Below are 22,951 nucleotides of genomic sequence, written 5' to 3'. Positions count from 1 at the left end.
CGCCCTGTTGCAAAACATCAGGGAGCGTTCAGCAACACAGAAACATTTAAAAGCAACGCAAAGCATTAATTAAAGCAACTGGCTATTCAAGAAGGTTTTAAGCAATTTATGTTTAAATAAATAACATCATCCCAGTGGGAGGCAAAAGCACTTTGAGAAGGGCATGCCAGGAAGGGGCACGTATAGTAATAATAATTTTATTATTTATACCCCGCCCATCTGGCTGGGTTTCCCCAGTCTGGCAAAGGTAGCACCCCCTAGTTCCCCTATCCTTAGGTTGCCTGCTAAACAGCCTCAGCAAACTACAACTCCCAGAATCCTTGGCGCGGGGGGAGCGTAACCGCTGAAAGCGCCCGCAGAACGCGGCCCAAAGCTCCTGACGTGAAGGCTCACGCATGCGCGCAACGCGCTGGTGCCTGCGTGTGGGTTTATTTGCCCGGCCGCTACTGGAGTTTCCCCATTGGCCAAGCTCAGATTCCGTCTTGAACTTCCTCGTTCCGATTCCGACTCCTCTTTCTTGATTGGTCAAGTCCCGCTCCTTTGCCGCCCACCCCTTCATTCCGATTGGCGGCTGAGGCGACCCTGGCTGCGGATTGACCTGCGGGAAGAGAGTGGGCGACGGCCTCCTGTGGACGCTCTGGCCGCCCCGCCCCCTGCGCTCTATGGCCTTTCCTCAGAGCGAAAGGGGAACGGCTTCGGCGCCGGCTGGGCCCGTCGCCGAGTGGAGCGAGCGGGTGAGGGACCCGGCGGCGCCCGCGCCTTCCTCTCCCGCAGGGCTGCCGCTTCCCTGCCAGGTTTCCCCCGGCGAGGCTCCTCCCCGCCCCCCCCCGTTCCACCCTCACAACAGCCCTGCGAGGGAGGGCAGAGGCCGACTAGGGGGCGGGGGGGGGCTCCGCGGGGAGAGGGGCCTCCGCCGGACCGCCGAGCGCGGCCTTGGCCAACCTGGGGCCCGTCATGGGGCTGCACGGCGACTGGGAGCGGGGGGGAGTTGTAGCGCAACCTCGCTGGGGGCTGCCGGCTGGTGGGAGTTGTAGGGCCACCCCTAGGTGCTGGGGCTGGTGGGAGTTGTAGTCCAAGCTCGCTGGGTTCAGCTGACTGGTGGGAGTTGTAGTGCAACCTCAGTGGGTTCTGCTGGCTGGTGGGAGTTGTAGTCCAAACTCGCTGGGTGCTGCCGACTGGTGGGAACTGTAGGTCAACTTTTGGGTGCTGAGGCTGGTAGGAGTTGTAGGTCAACTTTTGGGTGCTGGGGCTGGTGGGAGTTGTAGGGCAACTTTGATGGGTGCTGCTGAGTGGTGGGAATTGTAGGGCAACCCCTAGGTGCTGGGGCTGGTGGGACTTGTAGTTCAACTCGCTGGGTGCTGCTGACTGGTGGGAGTTGTAGTGCAACCTCAGTGGGTTCTGCTGGCTGGTGGGAGTTGTAGTCCAAACTCGCTGGGTGCTGCTGGCTGGTGGGAGTTGTAGGGCAACTTTGATGGGTGCTGCTGACTGGTGAGAATTGTAGGGCAACATTTAGGCGCTGGGGCTGGTGGGAGTTGTAGTCCAAGCTTGCTGGGTTCTGCTGACTGGTGGGAGTTGTAGGGCAACCCCTAGGTGCTGGGGCTGGTGGGAGTTGTAGTCCAAACTCACTGGGTGCTGCTGACTGGTGGGAACTGTAGGTCAACTTTTGGGTGCTGGGGCTGGTGGGAGTTGTAGGGCAACTTTGATGGGTGCTGCTGACTGGTGGGAATTGTAGGGCAACTTTTAGGTGCTGGGGCTGGTGGGAGTTGTAGTCCAAGCTCGCTGGGTTCAGCTGACTGGTGGGAGTTGTAGTGCAACCTCAGTGGGTTCTGCTGGCTGGTGGGAGTTGTAGTCCAAACTTGCTGGGTGCTGCTGACTGGTGGGAATTGTAGAGCAACGTTTAGGTGCTGGGGGCTGGTGGGAGTTGTAGGGCAACCTTGATGGGTGCTGCTGAGTGGTGGGAATTGTAGGGCAACCTCTAGGTGATGGGGCTGGTGGGAGCTGTAGTCCAAGCTTGCTGGGTTCAGCTGACTGGTGGGAGTTGTAGTGCAACCTCAGTGGGTTCTGCTGGCTGGTGGGAGTTGTAGTCCAAACTCGCTGGGTGCTGCTGACTGGTGGGAATTGTAGGGCAACTTTTAGGTGCTGGGGCTGGTGGGAGTTGTAGTCCAAGCTTGCTGGGTTCTGCTGACTGGTGGGAGTTGTAGGGCAACCCCTAGGTGCTGGGGCTGGTGGGACTTGTAGTTCAAGTGCTCCGGGGGCTGGGGGAGGTATACTTGTCACTGATGACGTTTTGACTGCAGTATTGCTTATTGGGGTTTGTTGGTTGCTGCTAATTTCTTGCATCTGCCAGAGAATTCTCAACACTCCTGTTCTAAATAAATACATGGTTGAGTTAAATGTGAAGTATGATGGGGAGTCTTCCCACTTCCTTATTCTCATTTTCCAGGAATTACCTGCAAGCATTCCTAGATAATTTGTTTCTTCTATTCAATGGCTAAAGTAGGTTTATTAAATTTCCCTATGACATTATTGTGTAATTTATTTTTAGGACTGAAGGAATGTGAAGATGAGTACTGTACCTATGTACCAGCCTTCCCATGCGGATAAGAACATGTATTACATCCTGACTGAAAACCACCCTTATGGCAGCAAATTTTTTCCTGCTGGGAGTATGTGTTACCTGAACGAACAGACTTACTTGCGGTGCATTAGATTGTCACCCACTCGCTTCTTGAGGGTTGTCATGGAGCAAGATGGATCCGTGGTCACTTTGGATGCTGAAATTCTGCAGCCTTTGCCTGACAAGATGGCTGATTATCTTTCAGCCATCAGCAACATTCATGAACGGTTGAACTGTTTTCTGAACAGGCATGTTCTGGATGCAGCCATGAATGCCAAACAGGGACAGCAAGTCTTTGTGGAACTAGACCGTCAGACTTTCTCTGGTACCATCTGCTACATTGGGAAGGTTCATAGGAGCCCTTTACCATCTGGGCTCTGCCCAGTTTACTTTGGTGTAGAGCTGCAGGTGAGGCCATTTATGGAGGTTGTAATTGTCCTGAATTTTTACGGTCTGGTCTGTAATTAAAATTAGGCTTTGAATGCTTAAATAGGCTATATAAATACTTTCTCAGTAATCCATAAGAGAAAAGTACATTGCCTTGCATGTGAGGTCTGACTCTCTTGTTTTGAAGAGCGAAGTGCTTTGCTTAGTTCACATGAAAGAAGGAGAAGCATTAAATGCTTTCTTTGGGCCAGCCAGTTCAAAATGTCTCACACAAGCTTTTGAGATCCACAAAACCTTTCCTGAGGCTGCATGGTTTCAGAGAAGGAAAAATACATTATTTTCTGGCTAAGGCATAATAACATGCTCATTTTAATTTGTTTCTTGCCAATCTCTTTTGGTTACCATGAAGGGAGTAAGATGGAATTAATGCAACCACATTAAACAGAAGTCACATGATGGAAGTTTTGAGTTAAACAGTACATGAAAAATGTGCTCCTTTGGGGCAATGGAAATGGAAAGCTAGAAGTTAATTTAGTAAGTTTTAATGGGGCGATTCCTGAATTTTATTCAGCTGCATGCTTCCTGTATGGTTTTAGGCTTTATGATACTACTACAGTGCAGTTTTTCTGAGGGATGGGAAGCTGTCCTGCTCCTCTGAAGGGTATACTTTGGTTCCTACATGATACTCACATACTTGTAGCAGAAATGGGCTATTCTCTTGTGTCCCCTTTGTTCATATCCTGAACTGTTATAACATAACCTATCTGCTGCTTCTCCAGGGTGACGGTGAAGGCAAAGGCCACTGTGATGGTACCTACAATGGGACAGAATACTTCAAGTGTAAAAAGGACTGTGGCCTTTTCCTCCCATGTAACAAACTGCAGTTTGTATCAGCACCAGAGAAGGGCATGGCGAAGCAAGAGGGAAATCCGGACGCAGTTGGGGCATCTCCAGTGAAAGTGGGGGATACCATCGGCTTCTATTTGGATGATGCCTTCATGCGAGGGATAGCAATGGATGTATTCAAGGAGGAAAAGACCTGGATGGTTAAAGTGTGTCCGGTAAGAAAGTCATCACCATTCTGATTAAATCCTTCTGGAGGAGGCATTCATTGACACAGTAATGTCCTGAAAATAGAGAATGATGATGCCCCCATTTTGGGGTTGCGCCAAAAATAGCTAGGAAGGGAAATAATGCAACAGGTCTCCTCTGTCAGTTGAAACTGATAAATGCTTGCTTGTCCTTATCTGGGCAGATGGATAAAATGGCCGGGTCTGCACATAACACTAAGCCATGGGTTGCTATAATGTACTGTGATAATATTCTTTATTAGTTTTCAATTACAATCCAATAATAACCTCATTATAACAATAACAATTTATAATACAGTTATTAATGCCAATCGTTCAAATGCCGAATTATATAATTTAGATAAGGTGGCCCCCTGCATGCTAGAATTGATGGCTTGATTATTTGCTTTATTTCTGTCTTCAAAATCTTACTAATTTCCATTACATTCCAGTCATAATAATAATCCCTTATATAACAACTGCAGTACAGTGGTACCTTGGGATGTGAATGGGATCCGTTCCGGAGCTCCGTTTGCATCCTGAATAGAACGTAAGACGCAACAGCGCGTTTGCGCATGCGCAGGTCGCGTTTTGCCGCTTCTGCACATGCGTGTGACGCCACCCAAGATGCTCACCAAAGAAGCAGCTAGAAAACAATCTAAGCTTTGAAGAAACAAGCTGTGGTTGTCTGTGTGACAGCTTGTGGTTTGTTAAACAAACCATGGCTTGGTGTGAACGAAGCCAATGATATCCATGGTGCATATGTAGCTTAGTAGTAGCTCACATACTTTGTATGCAAAACTTTCAGGTACATCCTTAAATTTTCTACTTCATTTATTTCATAAATTAATACACTGCTTGATTGTTTAAAAAAACCAAAACTCAAAGCTGTTTACAGAGAGAATAAATCAATAAATTATCAGTAAGAAAACCCATAAAACAACTTTGTAAATCATTCAAAGCATAAAATCAAGAATAAGCTAAAAACAGATTAAAACATACACCCACATTCTATTTTGGTTTATAGGAGGAAGAAGGATCAGAAGATGTTTTTCGCGTTATCCCCATGGACTCTGTGGTTAAAGAGGAGCTGCTTTCCCCAGGTGACTCAGTAGTCTGTGGTAGCTTTGCTTCTCCATTTCTGGAGGACCAGAAATTTTACTGGTTCTACTGTAGCATTGGGGTTGGAGTCTATAAAGCTGCTACTGAAAACAATAACATGCACACCAACCACCTTTGTAGTCTGCCTTTTTCATCAAATTATAAGACACATAGGGTATATTTTTCTGTGTAGCACTCCTCTTAAAACATTGAGGCACCAAGCATTCTTGAGTGCCTTGCTGAAGAATGCACGAAGGGAGAAGTGAAAATGAGAAGGCACTTTGTTGTTTGGAAGGAACCCAGGCCTTCTGATTGCCCTGCGCCAACCAGGAAGATTTTCTGCTGAAGCAAAGGTGCATTTCAACACTGATGGGTAGAATGCAGAGGTAAACATACCTAGGCACCCCATTCCTTTAGTAGCAGAAAGTTAAGTGCATTGCAGAGTGTAAGTGAGGGTTAGCCTAACTTCCTAACCCAAATCAGGTCTTAGGTTGCTAAAGAGAATACTAAACAGCCAGACCAGCAAAATGGCTATGTCGCTCATAAATTCCTACTCTTCAGCTCCCACCCAGTGTCTTCAACAGCAAAGTAATAAAACGGCATCAAAATGTTAATTACAAAAGTCTGTCTGGTATATTACATATGTGTTGCCTTTCAGGATTTGAAGTGGATGCTGATAGTGGGATCCAGGACCAGCCTAAGCGCAAGAGAAGTGAGAGTGCAGAGGATCTGGAAAGCAAGTCACCCTCCCTTGACGTGAACTCAGTGGTACGGATCAACCTGGACAAGGGGAACTCAGTCACGGGAACAATCTGTTGGATTGGCTGTCTGCCTGAAAATCGGCAGAAAATGGCTGGAGTTGAGCTGGTGAGAGTTCCATCCATGCATCCGTTCACTGTCTTTGACATCTCTAGCTTCTTCTTTGGCGATCCCTCGTAGCTGAGTAAGATTGTCTGCCATGAACAGGGTCTTAACAGTGAGTCCGTAAAGGACTGTGGAGGCCAATTCTGGATCCGCATGTCCTTCGACAGTGAGGACATAGGTTTCTGGGTGGGAGTTGATCCTGGTGAGGGTTTGCCAAGCATTCCTTCCTCTTGGCACGTTTCTCCCTTGCGTCCTGAGTTCAAGTGTCTTCGAAGCCCATGACACCTTTGGTAAAGAATGTTCTCCAATTGGAGCACTTGCAAGCTGGTGTTCCCAGTTGTTGGTGTTTATACAACATTTTTTTAGATTCATGTTAGTGGGATCAAGAACTGTATCACAGGGTTGGGCTATGCAACGGGTAAATGGGCATGCAGTTGACAGGACTACTGGAAATGAAAGCCTGCTTCCCTCTCTAAGAAATGGGCTACTACCTTTGGGTAGGATACAGCTTGACTTACTTTCCTTTGTATAAAACAAGCCCGAAGGAGGCCCCCAACCCACTCACAGGTCCTTGTATGATCAGTGGAAACAGTAGGTCCTTGCAAGTTTTAACCAGTCAATTCCAACCTGATAATTGCTGCCTGCCCAGATTTTAAGGCGTCTAAATTAATTTTAAAATGTATTTTAATTAATTGATGTCCGTTTTTATGCATATTGTGTTGTTTTTATGATGTTAGCCGCTCTGAGCTCGGCCTTGGCCAGGGAGGGCGGGATACAAATAAAATTTTATTATTATTATATTATTATTATTATTAAAGCCAAGAGTCTTGAGGTGGGTAACTTAATTGCGGCAGTTTGACTCTTAGTCTTTTCGGCAGCCTTTGGTACCACTGATTGAGAGGTGATGGTAACTCAACTGCAGGGCCCAAGAGGGATTTGAGGAGTTCTTGTCTCTGATAGGAAGAACAGAGAGGATGGTCCTGGCCCAGCTTCCCATGTGGAATCCCCCGGAATTCCCTCTTGTTCCTTTTCCTTGTCCGTGAGACTGCTAGGGGAGATTCTAACCAGGATGCTTGCCTGTCTGAGAGATTTCACCCTCCCACACAGGATGAAGATAAGGGCGTTTCTGATGGCGAGTTGCAGGGGGTGCGCTACTTCACTTGCCCCCCAAAGCGTGGCCTCTTTGTGAGGCTGGAGTCGTGCCAGCCGGACATGCGCTTCCAGTCCATCAGCCACACTTCCCCGGAGTCCACAGAGCTGAGTAAGTTCCCTTCCTCCACTGAAGATACACCGCGGTGAGGATCAAGTGCTTGGCAGGGGGTTGGACTCGATGGCCCTTGTGGTCTCTTCCAACTCTATGATTCTATGATTCATTTGCAGCTTTCGACCAGTTTCCCCCTGCTCTTTCTCTTGCCCTTCCCATCATGGTTTGTTGCATCACGTCTAAGCTAAAAGAAAAGAGGCATATTTTCAGGAGCAGAACGTTAGAGGTGTTTTTAGAAAGAGGAAGTATCCATCTGTTTCAGGTGGACTGGATGCTCCTGCTGTCCTAAGCAACTCGCCCCCTCTCAGGGATGATGTGGCCGTGAATGTCCTGGAAGGGCGGATGAAGGGGATACAGGGCCACTGCAATTCTTGCTACATGGATGCTGCACTTTTCAGGTAGGTGGGTCTGCTTGCTTCCTTTCCAAACCCCCATACAAGTGGGTCCCTTTTGGAAACCACATTAGGTCCGTTTACGTTATGGGAAATAGCCCCCTTTGTGCACCTTCAGGGACTGTGCTTAGATCCTGAATAATCGCGTTTCTCTTCTCATGGTTGAGGGTCTTTGTAGGGTATGTGAACTGCAATATCAAATTCAGCTTGATGGGAAAAATCTATTCTCTGCTGCTCATGCTGTTGCTTTGATTTCTCTCTGTCTCCATGTCAGTTTTTTGTTTTGTTTTAATCCACTACTCTGGAGTGTTGCTGCCAACCTAGCAAAGTTACCAAGTGCGTCCTCTCTCACCACAGCCTCTTCTCCTGCACCTCTGTGTTGGATTCCATGCTCTTCAAACCCTCCCTCCCACCTGATGGGCACGTTCAGAACATCCTCCGGGACAAGATAGTCAACCCTCTCAGGCAGTGAGTAGCTAAAGGGGTGTCCTCCTGACCAACGGGAGCAGTCCACAACTCAGCTCTATTATTTGCCTCTTTGTCTATCTGCAATTTTTGCAGGTGCAGCTTTCAGTGTCACATGCTGAATTCTGCATCCTCGAAGCAGAGAGGTTCCCCTTCTATATAAAAACCAACAAAACCCTCCGCAAAGTTTCTAGTTGCCATAGCTCTGCTGTAAGCTTCAGAGCCTGGTGAAATCTAAGAAGCTTAACAGGGTGGACTCAATGGATTTCAGAAGCTGCAACTTGGGTTTCTGTGGAGCTCCTTGTTTCTTCCCCCATTGTGAAGCAGAATGTTGTTGTTGTTTAGTTGTGTTCAACTCTTCGTGACCCCCTGGACCAGAGCACGCCAGGCTCTCCTGTCTTCCACTGCCTCCCGCAGTTTGGTCAAACTCATGCTGGTCTCTTCGAGAACACTGTCCAACCATCTTGTCCTCTGTCATCCCCTTCTCCTTGTGCCCTCAGTCTTTCCCAACATCAGGGGATGAAGAATAAATGCTGAAGCAGAATAAATTCTGCAAAATAAACAAATCTATATTAATTTTATTTATTAATCAGCAGTGTCCCCTTGGCATTTGGGATTTTGGGGATGTGTCATGCATTCATGCAGACCACGCTTTAACGCTTTGTCAGTTTCTTGAAGAGATGACACGATTCCCTCCTCTTCTCAGGAAAGGATTTGTTGCTGCTAGCAATGTGATGGACCTTCGACACCAGTTGACTGAGAAGGGGGAATGTTCCAGCTTTGCCACTTCTGAGAAAGGTGATTAATTTCCCCCTCCCTTTGGGGTCTCATGCTCTGGTGCACTTTGATGTGCTACTAAGCTATTCCAGTATCAGATCCCTGCTCAGCCACAAACCTGACTGGTGGAGGAGACTGCAATAGGTCACTGTCTCTCTCAGCCGGCCTAATCTACCTCATGGGTTTTTTGTTGGGGAGGGCAGGATAAAGATGGAACTGCTAGAAATCCTTAATTGGATTCTTTGCAAGACTACAATCAACCACCCCGAGTGGGCGTGGTCTTCCTTCCCCTTAAAGCTTTTGACAAAAGTTAAAGAACTACCTGGCCAGTTTGGTATAGCATCATATGAGAGCTGGTATTTGCTGTGCCAAGCCAATACTCCTGGCCGTCATTGGCTGCAGGACAGTGAGGAATCCTGTATCCTGCAGTGACAGAAGACACAAGTCCCCTGCTTTTTGGCTTCATTTTCTGTGTGTTCTTGCTCTGTTCTTAAGTGATGGAGGGGGCTAGTTACCTATACACCACCCCACCCGCGCCTGCTCTCCTTCGTTTCTTCTTCCACTGTCGGAGGTAGAAAGCCTCCGAATACCAGCTGCTGGAGAAGAAGGTGCTCTTGTGGTCGAATCCTAATTGCGGGCTTCCCGGAAGAGGCATCTGGTTGGCCACTGTGGGAACAGGACTCTGCACTGAATGGGCCACTGGCCTGACCCATCAGACTCTGTTTATGCTCTTATTTATACAAAAGATTTGCCTGTGTCTGACAACAGCTGGAGAAAAAGGGAGCAGAGTGTCTGATGTGGCGTTTACTTTGCCCTTTTAGACCCTGAGGAGTTTCTTAATCTCATCATGCATCACATCCTTGGGATAGAGCCGCTTCTGAAGCTGCAGTAAGTGTTCACCCTAAAGAGCTGAGAAATACGGGCTGCATGTTTCTGGGACTAGGAAGAAAGAATCACATTTCAAAGGATCTTATGCCTCAAAGGGAGTTGATGTGGGTGGCTAGTGACTTAAAGTGGTAAAGGGAAGCTGTCAAAATACCTCTCTGTGGTCAGGGGAGAAGTGGAGAAGGAGGAAAGGGGCAGTGCCTTAGGCCTGGTGGAGCAGGAGTGACTTGTGGCCCTTGAGATAATAATATAATAATAATAATAATAATTTATTATTTGTACCCCGCCCATCTGGCTGGGCTTCCCCAGCCACTCTGGGCGGCTTCCCCCCAAAAATATTAAAATACTCTAATACATCAAACATTAAAAGCTTCCCTGAACAGGGCTGCCTTCAGATGTCTTCTAAAAGTCTGGTAGTTGTTGTTCTCTTTGACATCTGGTGGGAGGGCGTTCCACAGAGAGGACGCCACTACCGAGAAGGCCCTCTGCCTGGTTCCCTGTAACTTGGCTTCTCGCAGTGAGGGAACCGCCAGAAGGCCCTCGGAGCTGGACCTCAGCGTCCGGGCAGAACGATGGGGGTGGAGACGCTCCTTCAGGTATACAGGACCGAGGCCGTTTAGGGCTTTAAAGGTCAGCATCCACACTTTGAATTGTGCTTGGAAATGTACTGGGAGCCAATGTAGGTCTTTTAAGACTGGTGTTATGTGATCCCGGCGGCCGCTTCCAGTCACCAGTCTAGCTGCCGCCTAGATAGTCTAGACTATCTCCAGCCCCATCCAGCACTGCTAATTGTCGTGGATTTGTAGTTCAGCAGCAACTGGATGACCCAAAGGTTAACCACCCCTGTGCCAGAGGAAAATTGCAGGGAGGGGCACCATTGCTAACTATTTTTATTTGGCTAGGGAATTAGTATTCAGCTCTACAAGTGTGTATTGATTTGAAGTCTAGAGAGCCTCAGGTGTTGATGGAGGCGAACCCAAGCTCTCCAGGTCTCCAGCTGACCATACCCCAAAGGCGGTGTGTTAAGGGCAGGAGTTTGTATGCCTGCAGTGGCTCAGAATGGGGGAGCCTGGCTTCCACCCAGCCGCACCCCCTGCGCCCCATAGTTCTCAGAGGGAATGGGGAGGAGCCTAAGAAATTCATTTTCCCATTGCACCGTTGAAACAGCTGCCATTGCTCTAATAATTCCTTTTGTGGGGAGTGGGGTGCAGAATCTGGATAGCTGCAGAGGAGTCACCTGCCCATCACTTTCAGGTCTGGAAGGCTCAAGGAGCAGGAGTGCTACTGCTACCAGATATTCATGGACAAGCAGGAGGACTTGGTAGTACCCAACGTGCAGCAGCTGGTAGAGCATTCCTTTCTCTCATCTGATCTCAAGCTGGTGGAGGTGAGTCACTGTGACCCTTTTGGTTGCTGCTTCTCTGTGTGTTAACATTCTGACCCTACAGAGCATGACCTGAGCCTGTCCAGGAGGATATCTTGGTTAATGGTGTCAAAAGCTGCTGAGATATTGAGCTCGATCAACAGGGTCGCACTCCCCCTGTCTGTTTCATGGTCATCCATCAGAGTGACTAAGGCTGGTTCAGTTCTGAACCTGAACCCACATTGTAGGACATCTAGACCAGGGTTTCCCAAACTTGGGTCTCCAGCTTTTGTTGGACTAAACCTCCCATTATCCCTAACTGGCAGGACCAGTGGTCCGGGATGATGGGAGTTGTAGTCCAAAAAACACCCAAGTTTGGGAAACCCTGGTCTAGATAACTGGTCTCATCCAGGAATACCAGCAGTTGCCCCACCACCTTTGCCAAGAATTGCATTGAACTTTGAGCAGGCACAACTTTCCATGTAGAGGTGAGGAAAGCTGCCCTGCAGCGGTGCCCTCTTCTACACAGCTCTGAGATGCAGGAAACTGCTGGGCTTCCCACTGCAGATCAATTTGCTATGTGGCTATAAGCAGATAGACTGCCCTTCCCTGACCATCGGCCCAGCCCAGATTCTGCATTGTGTGATTGCTTGGAAACTTCTGGCTGCAGAGCAAGTCCCGATGATGTGGCTTCCATTTCTCCCTCTGCCTAGATTCCCTCCTGCTTTATCCTCCAAATGCCCCGTTTTGGGAAGGAATACAAAATGTTCAGCAAAATCATCCCCTCCTTGGAGCTGGACATTACTGACCTGCTGCTGGATAGTAAGTTATGGGCATCCTACGGTAGGGGTGGGGATGTGGACGCAAACGTATTCTAGTTCCCTTTACCTAGATTTGTCATCCACTTCCTTGGAGTGAAACGCTGCAATAGCACTGTGTGAGACTGATGGCAGTTCAGAGAATGGATTCATTGCTGTGGCCTCTATAACTGCCCCAGGGTTCATCGGGAACGTCCTGGAATTAAACAGTGAGAGGTTCTCATGCCGGTCCATTCGTGAAGCTCCCTGGCAAATCCTTCTCCCTCAGCCTAACTTTCATCATCGGGCAGTTGTGATAATAAGTACAAGGAGCGTTCTTAAGCATTTTGTAGGTGGTTCAGCTGGTTTGTCAGGAAAGATCTTGCTGTGCTTCTTTCTCCCTGAGCCTGATTCAGGACTAGAGGCTGCTATTAGCCAGGATATCTGTGTGATCTAAGCAACAATATACCATTGTGGCTTGGAAGCTGGCCAGAGGAACCACACTAAAGATCGCTTAGCCATTTTCGGCCCAATTCATTTCTCAGTGGAAAGTGCATCCTGTGCTGTAGGCAGGCTCTGAAAGGTTCAAGGTGTGATCTTTGGTCTCCCACTGTAGGTCCCAGGGAGTGCTTTGTGTGCGGAGCTGTGGCCACTCAGGAATGCTCAGCGTGCTTCAAAGACAAGATGTTTGCAGACACCGGATTGAAGCAGTACTGCGACTCTTGCTGCACTCAGGTACCCCCTTTTCATTTGTACCATAGTGGGAAGAAGTTTCACGTCTAAGGCCCCAGATTCATGCCTGCTCCTCTTGAGACTTCAGGAAAGGAGTGAAGCAGCCCTTTTCTGTAGAGGAACGCACTGATGGACTTGGTATACACCGGAGGGTGGTTAACCAAAGCCTGTGGGCCTTACTTGGCTCCCCAAAAGCATTCTAGTTGCCCCTGAGGGCCCTCTCCAAATTTGGTAGCAGTATTTATTTGTTTAAAATGTTTTCATAGAATCAGAGAACTTTAATCATTTTTCTTCCCTGTGAACATTCCCTTTGTCCTGTGGGTTCTGCAGGCATTTCTGAATGCCCTGGTTAGGGTGGATGTGGGTTTTCTGAGAGCAAAAGGGACGCTAGGCCACAGTTCCTTGACCGGGGCTTGTGGACTTCCTTTCTTTAAAAGCACAGACCACCTGATGGCAGCAGGTGCTCCATTCCATGTGAGCCCTCGCCACCCCTTTAGCTTTACTGTCTTGTGGCTGTTTTCAGGCTCACTCTCATTACCAGCGCAAAGCCCATCAGCTGACAAAGCTGCACATCCCCGAGGAGTTCTGCAGGGTCAGCCGCCTGGGCAGCCTCCGGGTGCCTCGGGAGAAACTGGAGCTCTTTGCTGTTCTCTGCATTGAAACCAGTCACTATGTCTCCTTTGTGAAATACGGACCAGAGAAGGAGAATTGGATGTTTTTTGACAGCATGGCAGATAGGCATGGTAAGTTCGTGTGCTATTTCAGCAGGTGCATGCATGCCTCCCCCCCGCAACCCAAAAAAGCCACAAATGCATTTAGGGATGTTGTTTCGATGTTGGGGAAGGAAGGGGATTGGCTGATTTAATGCATTTGACTTGCAGGGGTCTGGGACTATGATTCCCATCTTCCCTGGCCATTGAACACGCTTGAGGCTAATAAGAGTTGTAGTTCAGCAACATCCGGAGGACCAAAGGTTCCCCACACCTTGTTTATAGCAAGGATGGGGAACCTGTGACCCTCCAAATATTGTTGGATGCCCCAGCTCCTATCAGCCTCAGCTAGTGGGGCAAATTGTTAGGGATGATGGGAGTTGGAGTCTAGCAACAGCTGGAGGCCCACAAGTTCCCTGTATCTGATTTAAAATGTCAAAATTGAGTAGCTACACAAAAGCAGTTCTGTGAGCATAGAACACAGTAGGAAGAGTTAGGTTTGGCATAATGTCACAGAGACAGCAAGTAAGTCACAGAGTTCGAAGCTGGAGTTAACTCTTTATTAGCAAAACATGATCTTCACAGACTTGGCTGAGTTTCAGGCCTAGTGAGCACAGCAGCTCATGCCCTGTAGGTCCTACTGCATGAAATCAATTGCCAAGACTAAACGTCCTCGCCTCCCCACAGGCCTCTTATGCCACCTCTCCAGGGTTTCTTCCAAGCAATCAGAGACTGCTCCTGCATGCAGCCTGCCTATGCTCCTCCTGTTTCATACCTCTCCTGGTTCTGGGGGCGGGGAGCTTGTTGCAGAAGGGTGGGGGAGAGACACCTGTGATTCAGCTCTGCCTCTTGGCCCCCCCCTCATCCCACTCACCTGCTTCTGCCTCCGATTCTGGACTCCTTTCTGTCACAGACTGTCCCTGGTCACTAAGCCCCGTTACCCTTTCAGCTTCTGACACCTCCTCCTCCCAGTCTTCTCCCTCTGACCACTCATCACCGTCCCATCACCGCTCCCCGGGCTCTGAGCCTTCTTCCCTTGGGGTTCCCCAGCTGGCTTCTCCCGCTATTCATCTGTGCCCAACCAGTCCATGACACAAATAATTCCTTGCTTCCTGAATCAACAAAGTGCTCCTCTTTCATTTCTTGAAGGGCAGTGATCTCTCACGAATGGTACACCCATCCCAGTTGTGTGCCTGTGCAGTTGCAGAGGTTGACCAGTCCTGGCTGCACAAGGCAGGGGGTTGTTGCAAATGCACCCAAGGGTCTCACCAAAGGACCCTCTCTTCTGTCGGAATCTCCGCTACGACCGAGCTGGAAAAGCTCATCCTCCGGTCGAGTCCTTCGGAATCTCTTCCGATGTGATTAACGACCTGAGCCTTTGATGAGGCTCCAAGCACGTTTCCTCATTACGCAAAGTATCCAGCATGCAGGGAAGGACAAGAAAATATGAGCTACATTGCTAGGTTTTATTTCTAACTACGAAGACGGAAAAGAAAAATACATGCTCTCTCTGTGAAAGCAGAGAGCAACTGAAACAAAGGAACAGGAAATCAGTAACATCACATCCGTCTCCTGTCTTCTGTGAGACTTCCAACAGCCTGGAATCTCTGGAATGCAAAACAGAGTCTTGTGACTCTAAGCACTGCACAGTGGCATAAACAGAAACTAACATCTTCCTCTCTTTCCCGCAGGTGATGAGGACGGCTTCAACATTCCCACTGTGACTCTGTGCCCAGAGGTTGCCAAATACCTGGAGATGCCCGTAGCCACCCTGGCCATGCAGCAGCCCCGGGACATGGAAGGAGTAGCTAAGCGCCTCTTCTGCGATGCTTACATGTACATGTACCAAAGCAAGAAAATGGCACTCTATAAGTGAGCGGTGGGTTGCTTCTTGCAGTGGAACAGAGAGGAAGGGGCTCCGACGCTCTTCCACTGCGCTGTCTCTCACGCTGTTTACAGAATCGCCTCTGGAGAATGGAACCAGTGAAACTACTTTGCCTGGGGCAGGTGATTCAAACCTGCGAATCTGGGCTTGTCAGAAATGTGGGACTAGTATTGGTGGAGCAACCCCCCCCTCCCAGTTCCCACACTCCTTTTGGTAAGGGCTACAACTCAGGAAAACGCAGAAGCTCACGGCTGGGCTTGGACAAAGACACTCTGGCCTGTCTCAGGGTTTCACCTCAGCTGGGTTCCAAAAACCCAGTACTCTCTTATTCTGATCATTCCTTCCCCTTGGTGGGAGAGGTGGGAATTGAATGTCTCAGACAAGAAGCTCTTCCTGCAGTAAGTTCTGGATTTGACCTGGAATCCCTAGGGAAGAGCAGACTGCCCCCCCTCTGCACACTTGGTTGTTGGTGCGGTCCTTTGCCATCTGTGGCAGCCCTGTGCGCATGACTTGCACTTTTAAATTTGTGTAATTTGTTTTAGATGGTAATTGAGGCTTCCTACTGAAGCGTCTCGATGACGTGTCTCGGGCAGGACAAGCACTTTGGATAAATACCTTTGGTTTTGGGAGGAAATGGCCCAAGCGTGTGGAGATGGCTCTCACGCCTTCTGCTTTTTCAGCCTTTACAACTTTCACAAGGAAGTGTGGCAGCCAGGGCTGTGGACTATATACACCCATCCAGAACAGCAGGTGCCCAGGCAGTCTGGTGACTCCTGGGGAATGGCCTGGCCTGCCTTACTGTGAATTCAACAGCACTGTTATTAAACCTCCTGCGTGAGCCGTCCTTGTAGAGCACTGCAGAGCTAAGAGAGTAAGCGGTTAAGTTTTGGTTCCTCCTGTTCAAGGACTCCTGCTTCCTTATGCCTTTGTTAGCCAGATTTCCTGTGATGGTTCCTAGAAGCGTGATCCTTTGGACTTCCTCTTCCCCCTCTCAAATTCCGTGATGGTATCTTGACAGTTCATCTCCTGTGGGTTAGAATGACCCGCCCCCCCCGCCCCACTCTCTCCCCAACCCACCCCCAAGTTGACATATCTTCTTGGTTTCCATCTCTAAATAGTTTGGGTTTGTTGTTTCAGACATTCTCCCAAGTATTTTGAGCTACTGAAAGAAAAGAAAAAAACAATTCTCTTGCAGAAAAAGCACGGGGATTCTGTATTCTATGTGAATTTTACAGAACGGTTGGCATTTTCTGTCTACTAAAATGCGGTGCAATAAGATTTTGGGTCGGGAGAGGACTAAGTGCCTTACATGTTGACAGCCTCTGTGTGACCTGTCTAGCCCTTTTAAACGACTCTCCCTACATTGTATTTCTAAATCACCTCTGCTGGGATGTCCTGTTCTGCAGCCTGAAATTATAAAGTATTACAGCACTTTCCAGTAGGACATTGCCTTGTTGGGGAAAGAAGCTTGTCTGACACAGAAATCCAAGAGGTTTTGGTGTCTGCTCGGGCTTCTACAAGCAGGAAATAGCAGGAAATAAATTTATCAAAGTTATTCGTGTTTATTTGGTGATAGCCGGGGTTCACCTTGTAACAGCCCCTTCGCTTCATTGAGGCCTAGCTTGAGAGACCAGCTGCAGAGATTGTGCTTGCATTGTTTAATTCTTGGAATCTGTGCTGGCATTCTTCTTTCCTCTATTTCTAGAACCTATATCACCAGCTGTATCCAACTGCCCCCACCCTGCCTTAAAAAAATCTCAAAGTGGACATTTTTGTATCTAATGGTGTCGATCTCTTTGAAAAATACATCCTCCAATAGAGCCTTCTTTTCTGACTTGGCTGTGTTTGCTTTGTTTCCCAAGAAATGTCTCATATGCAAGAGTCACCAAGGAAAATGTTCCACAGCTGAATGTCTTGTGTGTTGCCCATGTTTCACAAATGCAACACAGGGATCAGGAAGCTGAGGCCCTCCAGCTGCTCATAGCACCAGCCAGAATGCTAATAGGGATGATGGGAGTTGTAGTCCAACAATTCCTCGTTCCCCACCCTTGTTCTAAAAGATGTGGATGGGAGAAAACAGTGGCATGGAAGTTTATTTACACATACCCCAATTCTGCGTAGGGCTGAAAGCGTACGATTTGATGCTCATCCCTTGTGGGGATTTATCACCTCTTCAATCCTCATCAAAGGATCATTCCGGCAATTTGAGAAGGACCATCCCCAACAGGGTGTGTGGCTTTACGCATGTTTTGTGTCTCTGCGTTCCTTTCCCCACCCCTTTGCCACTGCCAAAATCGGTGGGCTGATGGGAGGGACAGAAAAATTGGCTCCTCAGCTGGTGGAAGGGGAGGCTAGTCACCTGTTTGTGCAAGAGAGAGAATGAGACAGATAAAACAAGCGATGGAGCCAATGACTGACTTGTGTCAGATGGTCACAAATTTGTAGGCTGAATGAGGCCAGGTGTTTTTGCCAGTGCAAGAATCCTGAGGCTTAGGCAGCTAAGTGGATGTTTGTGAAGTTGAAAGCACAACCGCACCCTTGACAGGAAGAGGAAAGAAGCCAGACAGGCAAAGCACTTTTCTGTATAAATACTGGCTAAATAGATTTTATTTTCATACAAAGGGTACATGGGTCCCTCCCCAGAGTGGCACTGGAAGGGACGTCTCCTTGCAACAACAGTGCTGCTATATTTGCTGACTCTCTTGTGCTTGTTGTGCCCTCCCCTCTTGGTCGGGGCGAATCTCCCCACCCTGCGTAAGCAACCCTCCCACAAAAGAAGCTTCAAGTTGGTTTCTTCTAACTGGGAGGTGGATTCTGCCTGCACACTGAGATTGAGTAGTGCTCAGAAACTTCACCTGCTCCCTCAAGCCTTTTCCTCCATCGCCCCATGTGGTCTGCAGCCTGTCCGGCAACCGTGGTACTGAAGAGCTAGGAAGTCTCCAGGTTCAAAGGCATGGATGGTAGGTAAACTGGAACTCATGGCTCTGGCCAAGGCGAGGCTCGCTTGTGCCCTCCCTCGAGCCCCGTGGAAATTACAAAAGAGACAACCACTGATACCAGGTTTTGAAATTAGTCGGAAGAATCTGCTTTTGATGATGTGAACATGCAAAGGGTCAGTATTGCAGTTAACCCAAGTTCCCTTGGCCGGCAGCTACTGCAGAGGCCCAGCCAGCCAGCTGCCCAAGTCATCTCCTTGCAAACTTATAGCACTGACCATTCTCTTTTGAGCCTCTTTCACTGCGCAAAAGGTTCCTACATTGCAGGGGGTTGAGCTATGATTCCATAGTCCATATGATTCTATGATTCCATAGGGGAAGTTACACACGAGTAGGAAGCACCACACCCTTGCTTTCAAGGCAGGGCTAGGCAAAGTTTGGTCCCCTGCAGGGGGCAGAACCTATTGCCTGCTTTGAGGCAACAGGGTTTTAAATGTGGTCGTTGTGGTACAACATCTCTCTCCCTGCCCCTCTCTGGCCAAAGTAAGTGAAGAAGGGAGTTAAAGCAATGCTATTCTGGTGGCCTGGATGAGAGAACACAAGCCTTTCCCTTCTGGATCAGGCCAAGGTCTCACCTAGCACAGCATCCTGTTCTCATAGTGGCCAAACAAACGAGCAGGATTCGATCACAAGAGCTCTCTCCCCTCCTGTGAGATCGCAGAAACTGGTCTTCGGAAGCATTTCTGGCTCTGACCGCAGAGGCAGACCAGAACCATCATGGCTAGCAGCCATCAATAGCCCTCCATGAATTTGCCTAATGCTCTTTTAAAGGACCTTCTGCCATAGCTCTGATCTGTGCCCATGGAAGGAAGGAGCCAGGATGGGGAGGAAGACGGAGCAAGCATTCCAGGCATGGAACCGCCGCCCTTCTCAACACCTGCAGGGTAAATCTGCAAGGTGAAGCCAAATTAAGTCTCTGGCTTGTTGCATTTCGCCTCCGGCCCTTTTCTAGCAGCCGAGATTTCCCCAGCATGTCAACGCTTATCCTTGCTTTGGAATGCATGTTCCGTTTTCTCTTTAAACAGCCAAAGTTGGAATCCTCAGCCTGCTTGTGACAAAATATTCTGGGGTGTGGCTTGTGCAGAGTTCCTCGCAGCTGCTTCTCTCTAGCTTTGGCACCCACTTATCTGAAGGAAGACAATTCTGCTCTTCTCTCTAAACTTCTTTTTTTGCACCCCGCAGCTACAGGCCCTATCAGTGCTTCGTGGTGGTCATTTCTGCATGGTCCTGCGAGGTCCTAAAATGCCCCCACCTCTCTACCAGACCCTTTTTAAAGAGCTCAGGACATCCCTCACACCACAGCAAAGGAATAGGCTGCAAAGATAGCTCAAACAGCAAGAGTTTGGCAGAATGCAACTAGCCACCCCACCAATAAATCTGGTACTTGGGATCTTCCTGGTCTCTTCTTCGCTCTCCTTGCCAGCTTCTCACAGCCACCTTCACCTTCCCTCTTCCCTACAGGCCACAACTTTCCTGCACAAACATCACTGGGTGAGTGGGTTTGCAGGAGGACTCCCGCAGACATGTCCCACTCCTCTCAACCTGGTTTGGGCAGCAGCGATTTCCCTGTGGCTTCAGCCCTTTTCTCGCAAACTTAACTCTGCCAATTCAGACTTGTTTCTCTACCTGTACATTTGGTCTTTCTGCACAAAGCTTTCCATTTCTGCATACAGGCCAACTTTCCCCATCAATAAAACTTCACCAGAACCTCTCCTAAGACCATCTCATCACTCAAACAGGCCTCATAGTAGCAGCGGGAGCTTTCTGCGTTCCCATGAAGCCTGTGAGTTGGGAGCTGCCACTATAAGCCACAATGATTTGGGGGAGTAACTTGCTTGTGGGCTCAATTCCAGTGCGTGTAGACTTTTGGCAGAATTCCACCCCCCCAGCATCAGGCCCTGGATTATGCTTCTAAAATGGCCCAAATTCTGCAATCGGTAGGAAGGACACAGCTGTTGGGGTTTGCTTTATCGGTGTACGTGATTCTACTGCAGAATCCCTGGGATTCTTTCCCTGGGAAAGAAGGAAGAACTCACTAAGGTGAAAGGTGACGCCTTGGCTTGCCGTCCTGCTAAGGGACCAGGGGCAAGACACTGGACATCTCCTCTGAAACACAGATTCTCAAAAAGCAAATGTTTATGGCAGAGCTTTCCAAACGGTGTGTTGCGACACGTTAGCGTGTCGGCTGCAGTGTGTAATGATAACAATAATTTTATTATTTATACCCCGCCCATCCGACCGGGTCTCCCCAGCCACTCTGGGCGGCTCCCAGCAGAGGACTAAAAAAGGAATAAAACTTCAAACATTAAAAACTTCCCTAAACATAGGTATAGATGTCGCACAACTGCTCCCGGGGCTGGAAAGGGGTTAGTTTAGGCTTGCTGGTAAAAGTGAATTACTGTGTCGCAAAATGATGCATGTCTAAAAAGTGTGCCACTGACGTGCAAAGTTTGGAAAGCTCTGGTTTGGGGACTCCTTCCGATCAGAGGAAGGGAAGTTTTCAATTCGACCCACCACCAAAAATGTGGAGCAGTATTTTTACTATGATTTACTGATGTGCTCCATAGCTTCCCTCTCTCTCGGCCAGTATGGATGTAAAAGAGACAGCTAGGGGTAGGGTGGGGGGTCTCCTACCATGTGCCTGTTCCTACCATGGCTTGCCCTGTGGTGTGCTAAGCCCCCAGCGAAAGAAATTACAGGAGTCTGCCGACAGCTGAAGTGAAAGTGGTGGTGAATTCAGATGTTCCTCCTCAAACAAATGACATTTCTCAGGGCTTGCTTCTTCCCACAACGCCTGCAAGCCCTTTCCCTACTTCCATTTGAAGACACTTAATAAGGCAGCCAGGCTATCAAGGCCAGATGGTGCAAAGCCACGATCGCAGTCCCTGGGCCAACTCCCTTCCTGGTGTCTGAGATACAGCAGGACAGAGCCTACTCTCTGCAACAACAGGAAACACTGGGGGATATTCTCAACTGAAAGGCAGCGGGAGCAAGGGAACTTCCTCCCTTCCAGCAATAAATAAATAAATATACCACGGCTGCCGTATTCTGTGCTGTGCACGCTTAACGGGAATAAGCCCCCTCAAAATAAACGAGATCTATTCCGGATCAAACGTATGGAGAGCCTGCAGGATCAGGCCAACGGCCCATCTGGTCCAGCCATCCCGTTCTCACGGTGGCCAGCCAGATAGATGCCCCTTGTTTGAAACCTGCAAGCAGGATTCGAACGCAAGACCTGTACTCTCCCCTCTTGTGGCTTCCAGCAACCGGTACTCAGGAGACCACTGCCTCCGAGACAGAGTGCAGCCATCGTGACAGCGAGGTTTGCGGACAGAGAACTTTTGTGCTTAAGGATGGAGAGGCGCTCGCTCGCTGTGAGGCACATCTGTATTCACAGCAGACTCAACATGCCTCTCTGGGGAGGAAAGGGTGCATCTTGCTCCTGCCCCCACCAACTGATCCTCCCGCTCAGTAACCTTTGATGTCTAACTATCACCCCACGGGATCTATTTTTCTCAGCTTCCCTTTGCAAGTCCTCTGCATCCAGCTGTAATTTCCTCTGCCCCGGATTCCTACTACTCCAGCTTTTCGGCCTCTGCAGGTTTGCAATGTGCGGGGTTAGGTGTAGGAACTGTCCTGCAAGTGACACCAGAGACTTCTTCCAAGCTGCGACCATAAAGTGGCCAGGATTAAGTGGGGGGTGGGTGGAATGATTAAATTAAAAGTAATAAAAAGCCCAGCTCCTCCGCTACGGGTTAAAATTAAGCTCAAGCAAACTTTTCGACAAGGCCCACGTCCGACGTCCGTAGTGGGGCCTGCGGGAACTTGGGGGGTCTCCATCCCCGCAGGCGGTCAGTCCGCTCGGATTCCTGCTTCCCATCTTGCTGTGGCCACTTCAGCCTCTGCCCCCAGTGCCAGGAAGCCAGCCAGCTGGGACTTGGGCAGCAGAGAACTGTCTAGGCAGTGGCTGGTGGGAAAGGCCATTTTGGGGCTTGGTGGGGAGAAGGAAGAGGCCGCCTCCAGACCCCCCAGCGGCAGGGGCGAGCCAGGGACGCTGGCCTTGCTTCAGTTCCGCTTGTTGGCCAGCTGCCGGTCTCGCTTCTTCTTCTCCATCAACCTGCGTTGGGGAAAACAAAGAGAATGATAATGGAGACCTGCCAAAGCTAGATGGCTTTCAGGCAAAATTTCTACGATCTCTGCTGCAGGTACCCAACTCTGTCCCCAACTCCATACTTCTGTTAGAAGCTGGTGAATGCCCAATTTCAACTAAAGCGTGGTGGGCTGCCCTAAAACATTGGCTCAGGATTTCAATGTTTGATCTAGGGAAGGGTTTGTACCAACACCTGACCAATGAGGAATTTGTCAGCAAATGGCAGAAAACCATGGCTAGAAAAGCCACCTCTATTGGTCTGTCACCCCCCCCCCCAACTGTATTACCTGGGTTATGAAGGCACCCTAAAGATGTTAAAGCAAAGATTATGGGATAATACACACAGTGACTTGTGATCTCGATCACGCGCAGTCTGTAGTCCGCTGGCAGTAGGAGTACAATATGGGCATGTCTTTAAGTTAACATCTTACATTAAAAACCTGACAGTACCAAACTAGTGAAGGCTTTTCACCAAAGCCAGACTAAACGTCTTTCC

The 22,951-nt window shown here is 49.0% G+C and overlaps 1 protein-coding gene across 1 annotated transcript; it reads left to right on the top strand.

Annotated features, from left to right (window-relative positions):
* Positions 1-585: 585 nt before the first annotated feature.
* LOC308480776 (ubiquitin carboxyl-terminal hydrolase CYLD-like) lies at positions 586-17,143 on the top strand. The gene is made up of 15 exons (XM_081012614.1): positions 586-734; positions 2,546-3,025; positions 3,784-4,065; positions 5,102-5,177; positions 5,834-6,042; positions 7,147-7,300; positions 7,566-7,701; positions 8,053-8,163; positions 8,867-8,958; positions 9,759-9,825; positions 11,077-11,209; positions 11,899-12,007; positions 12,599-12,717; positions 13,238-13,457; positions 15,116-17,143. The coding sequence occupies exons 2-15, from the start codon at positions 2,564-2,566 to the stop codon at positions 15,298-15,300; spliced, it is 2,355 nt and encodes a 784-aa protein (XP_080868740.1). The 5' UTR covers positions 586-734; positions 2,546-2,563; the 3' UTR covers positions 15,301-17,143.
* The last annotated feature ends 5,808 nt before the right edge of the window (positions 17,144-22,951 follow it).

This window comes from Podarcis pityusensis (assembly GCF_964106645.2).
Source record: "Podarcis pityusensis genome assembly, chromosome: 7".
NCBI classification, from domain to species: Eukaryota; Metazoa; Chordata; class Lepidosauria; order Squamata; family Lacertidae; genus Podarcis; species Podarcis pityusensis.
The sequence above is the reverse complement of the archived record's forward strand: the minus strand, read 5'-3'. Positions and strand labels throughout refer to the sequence as shown.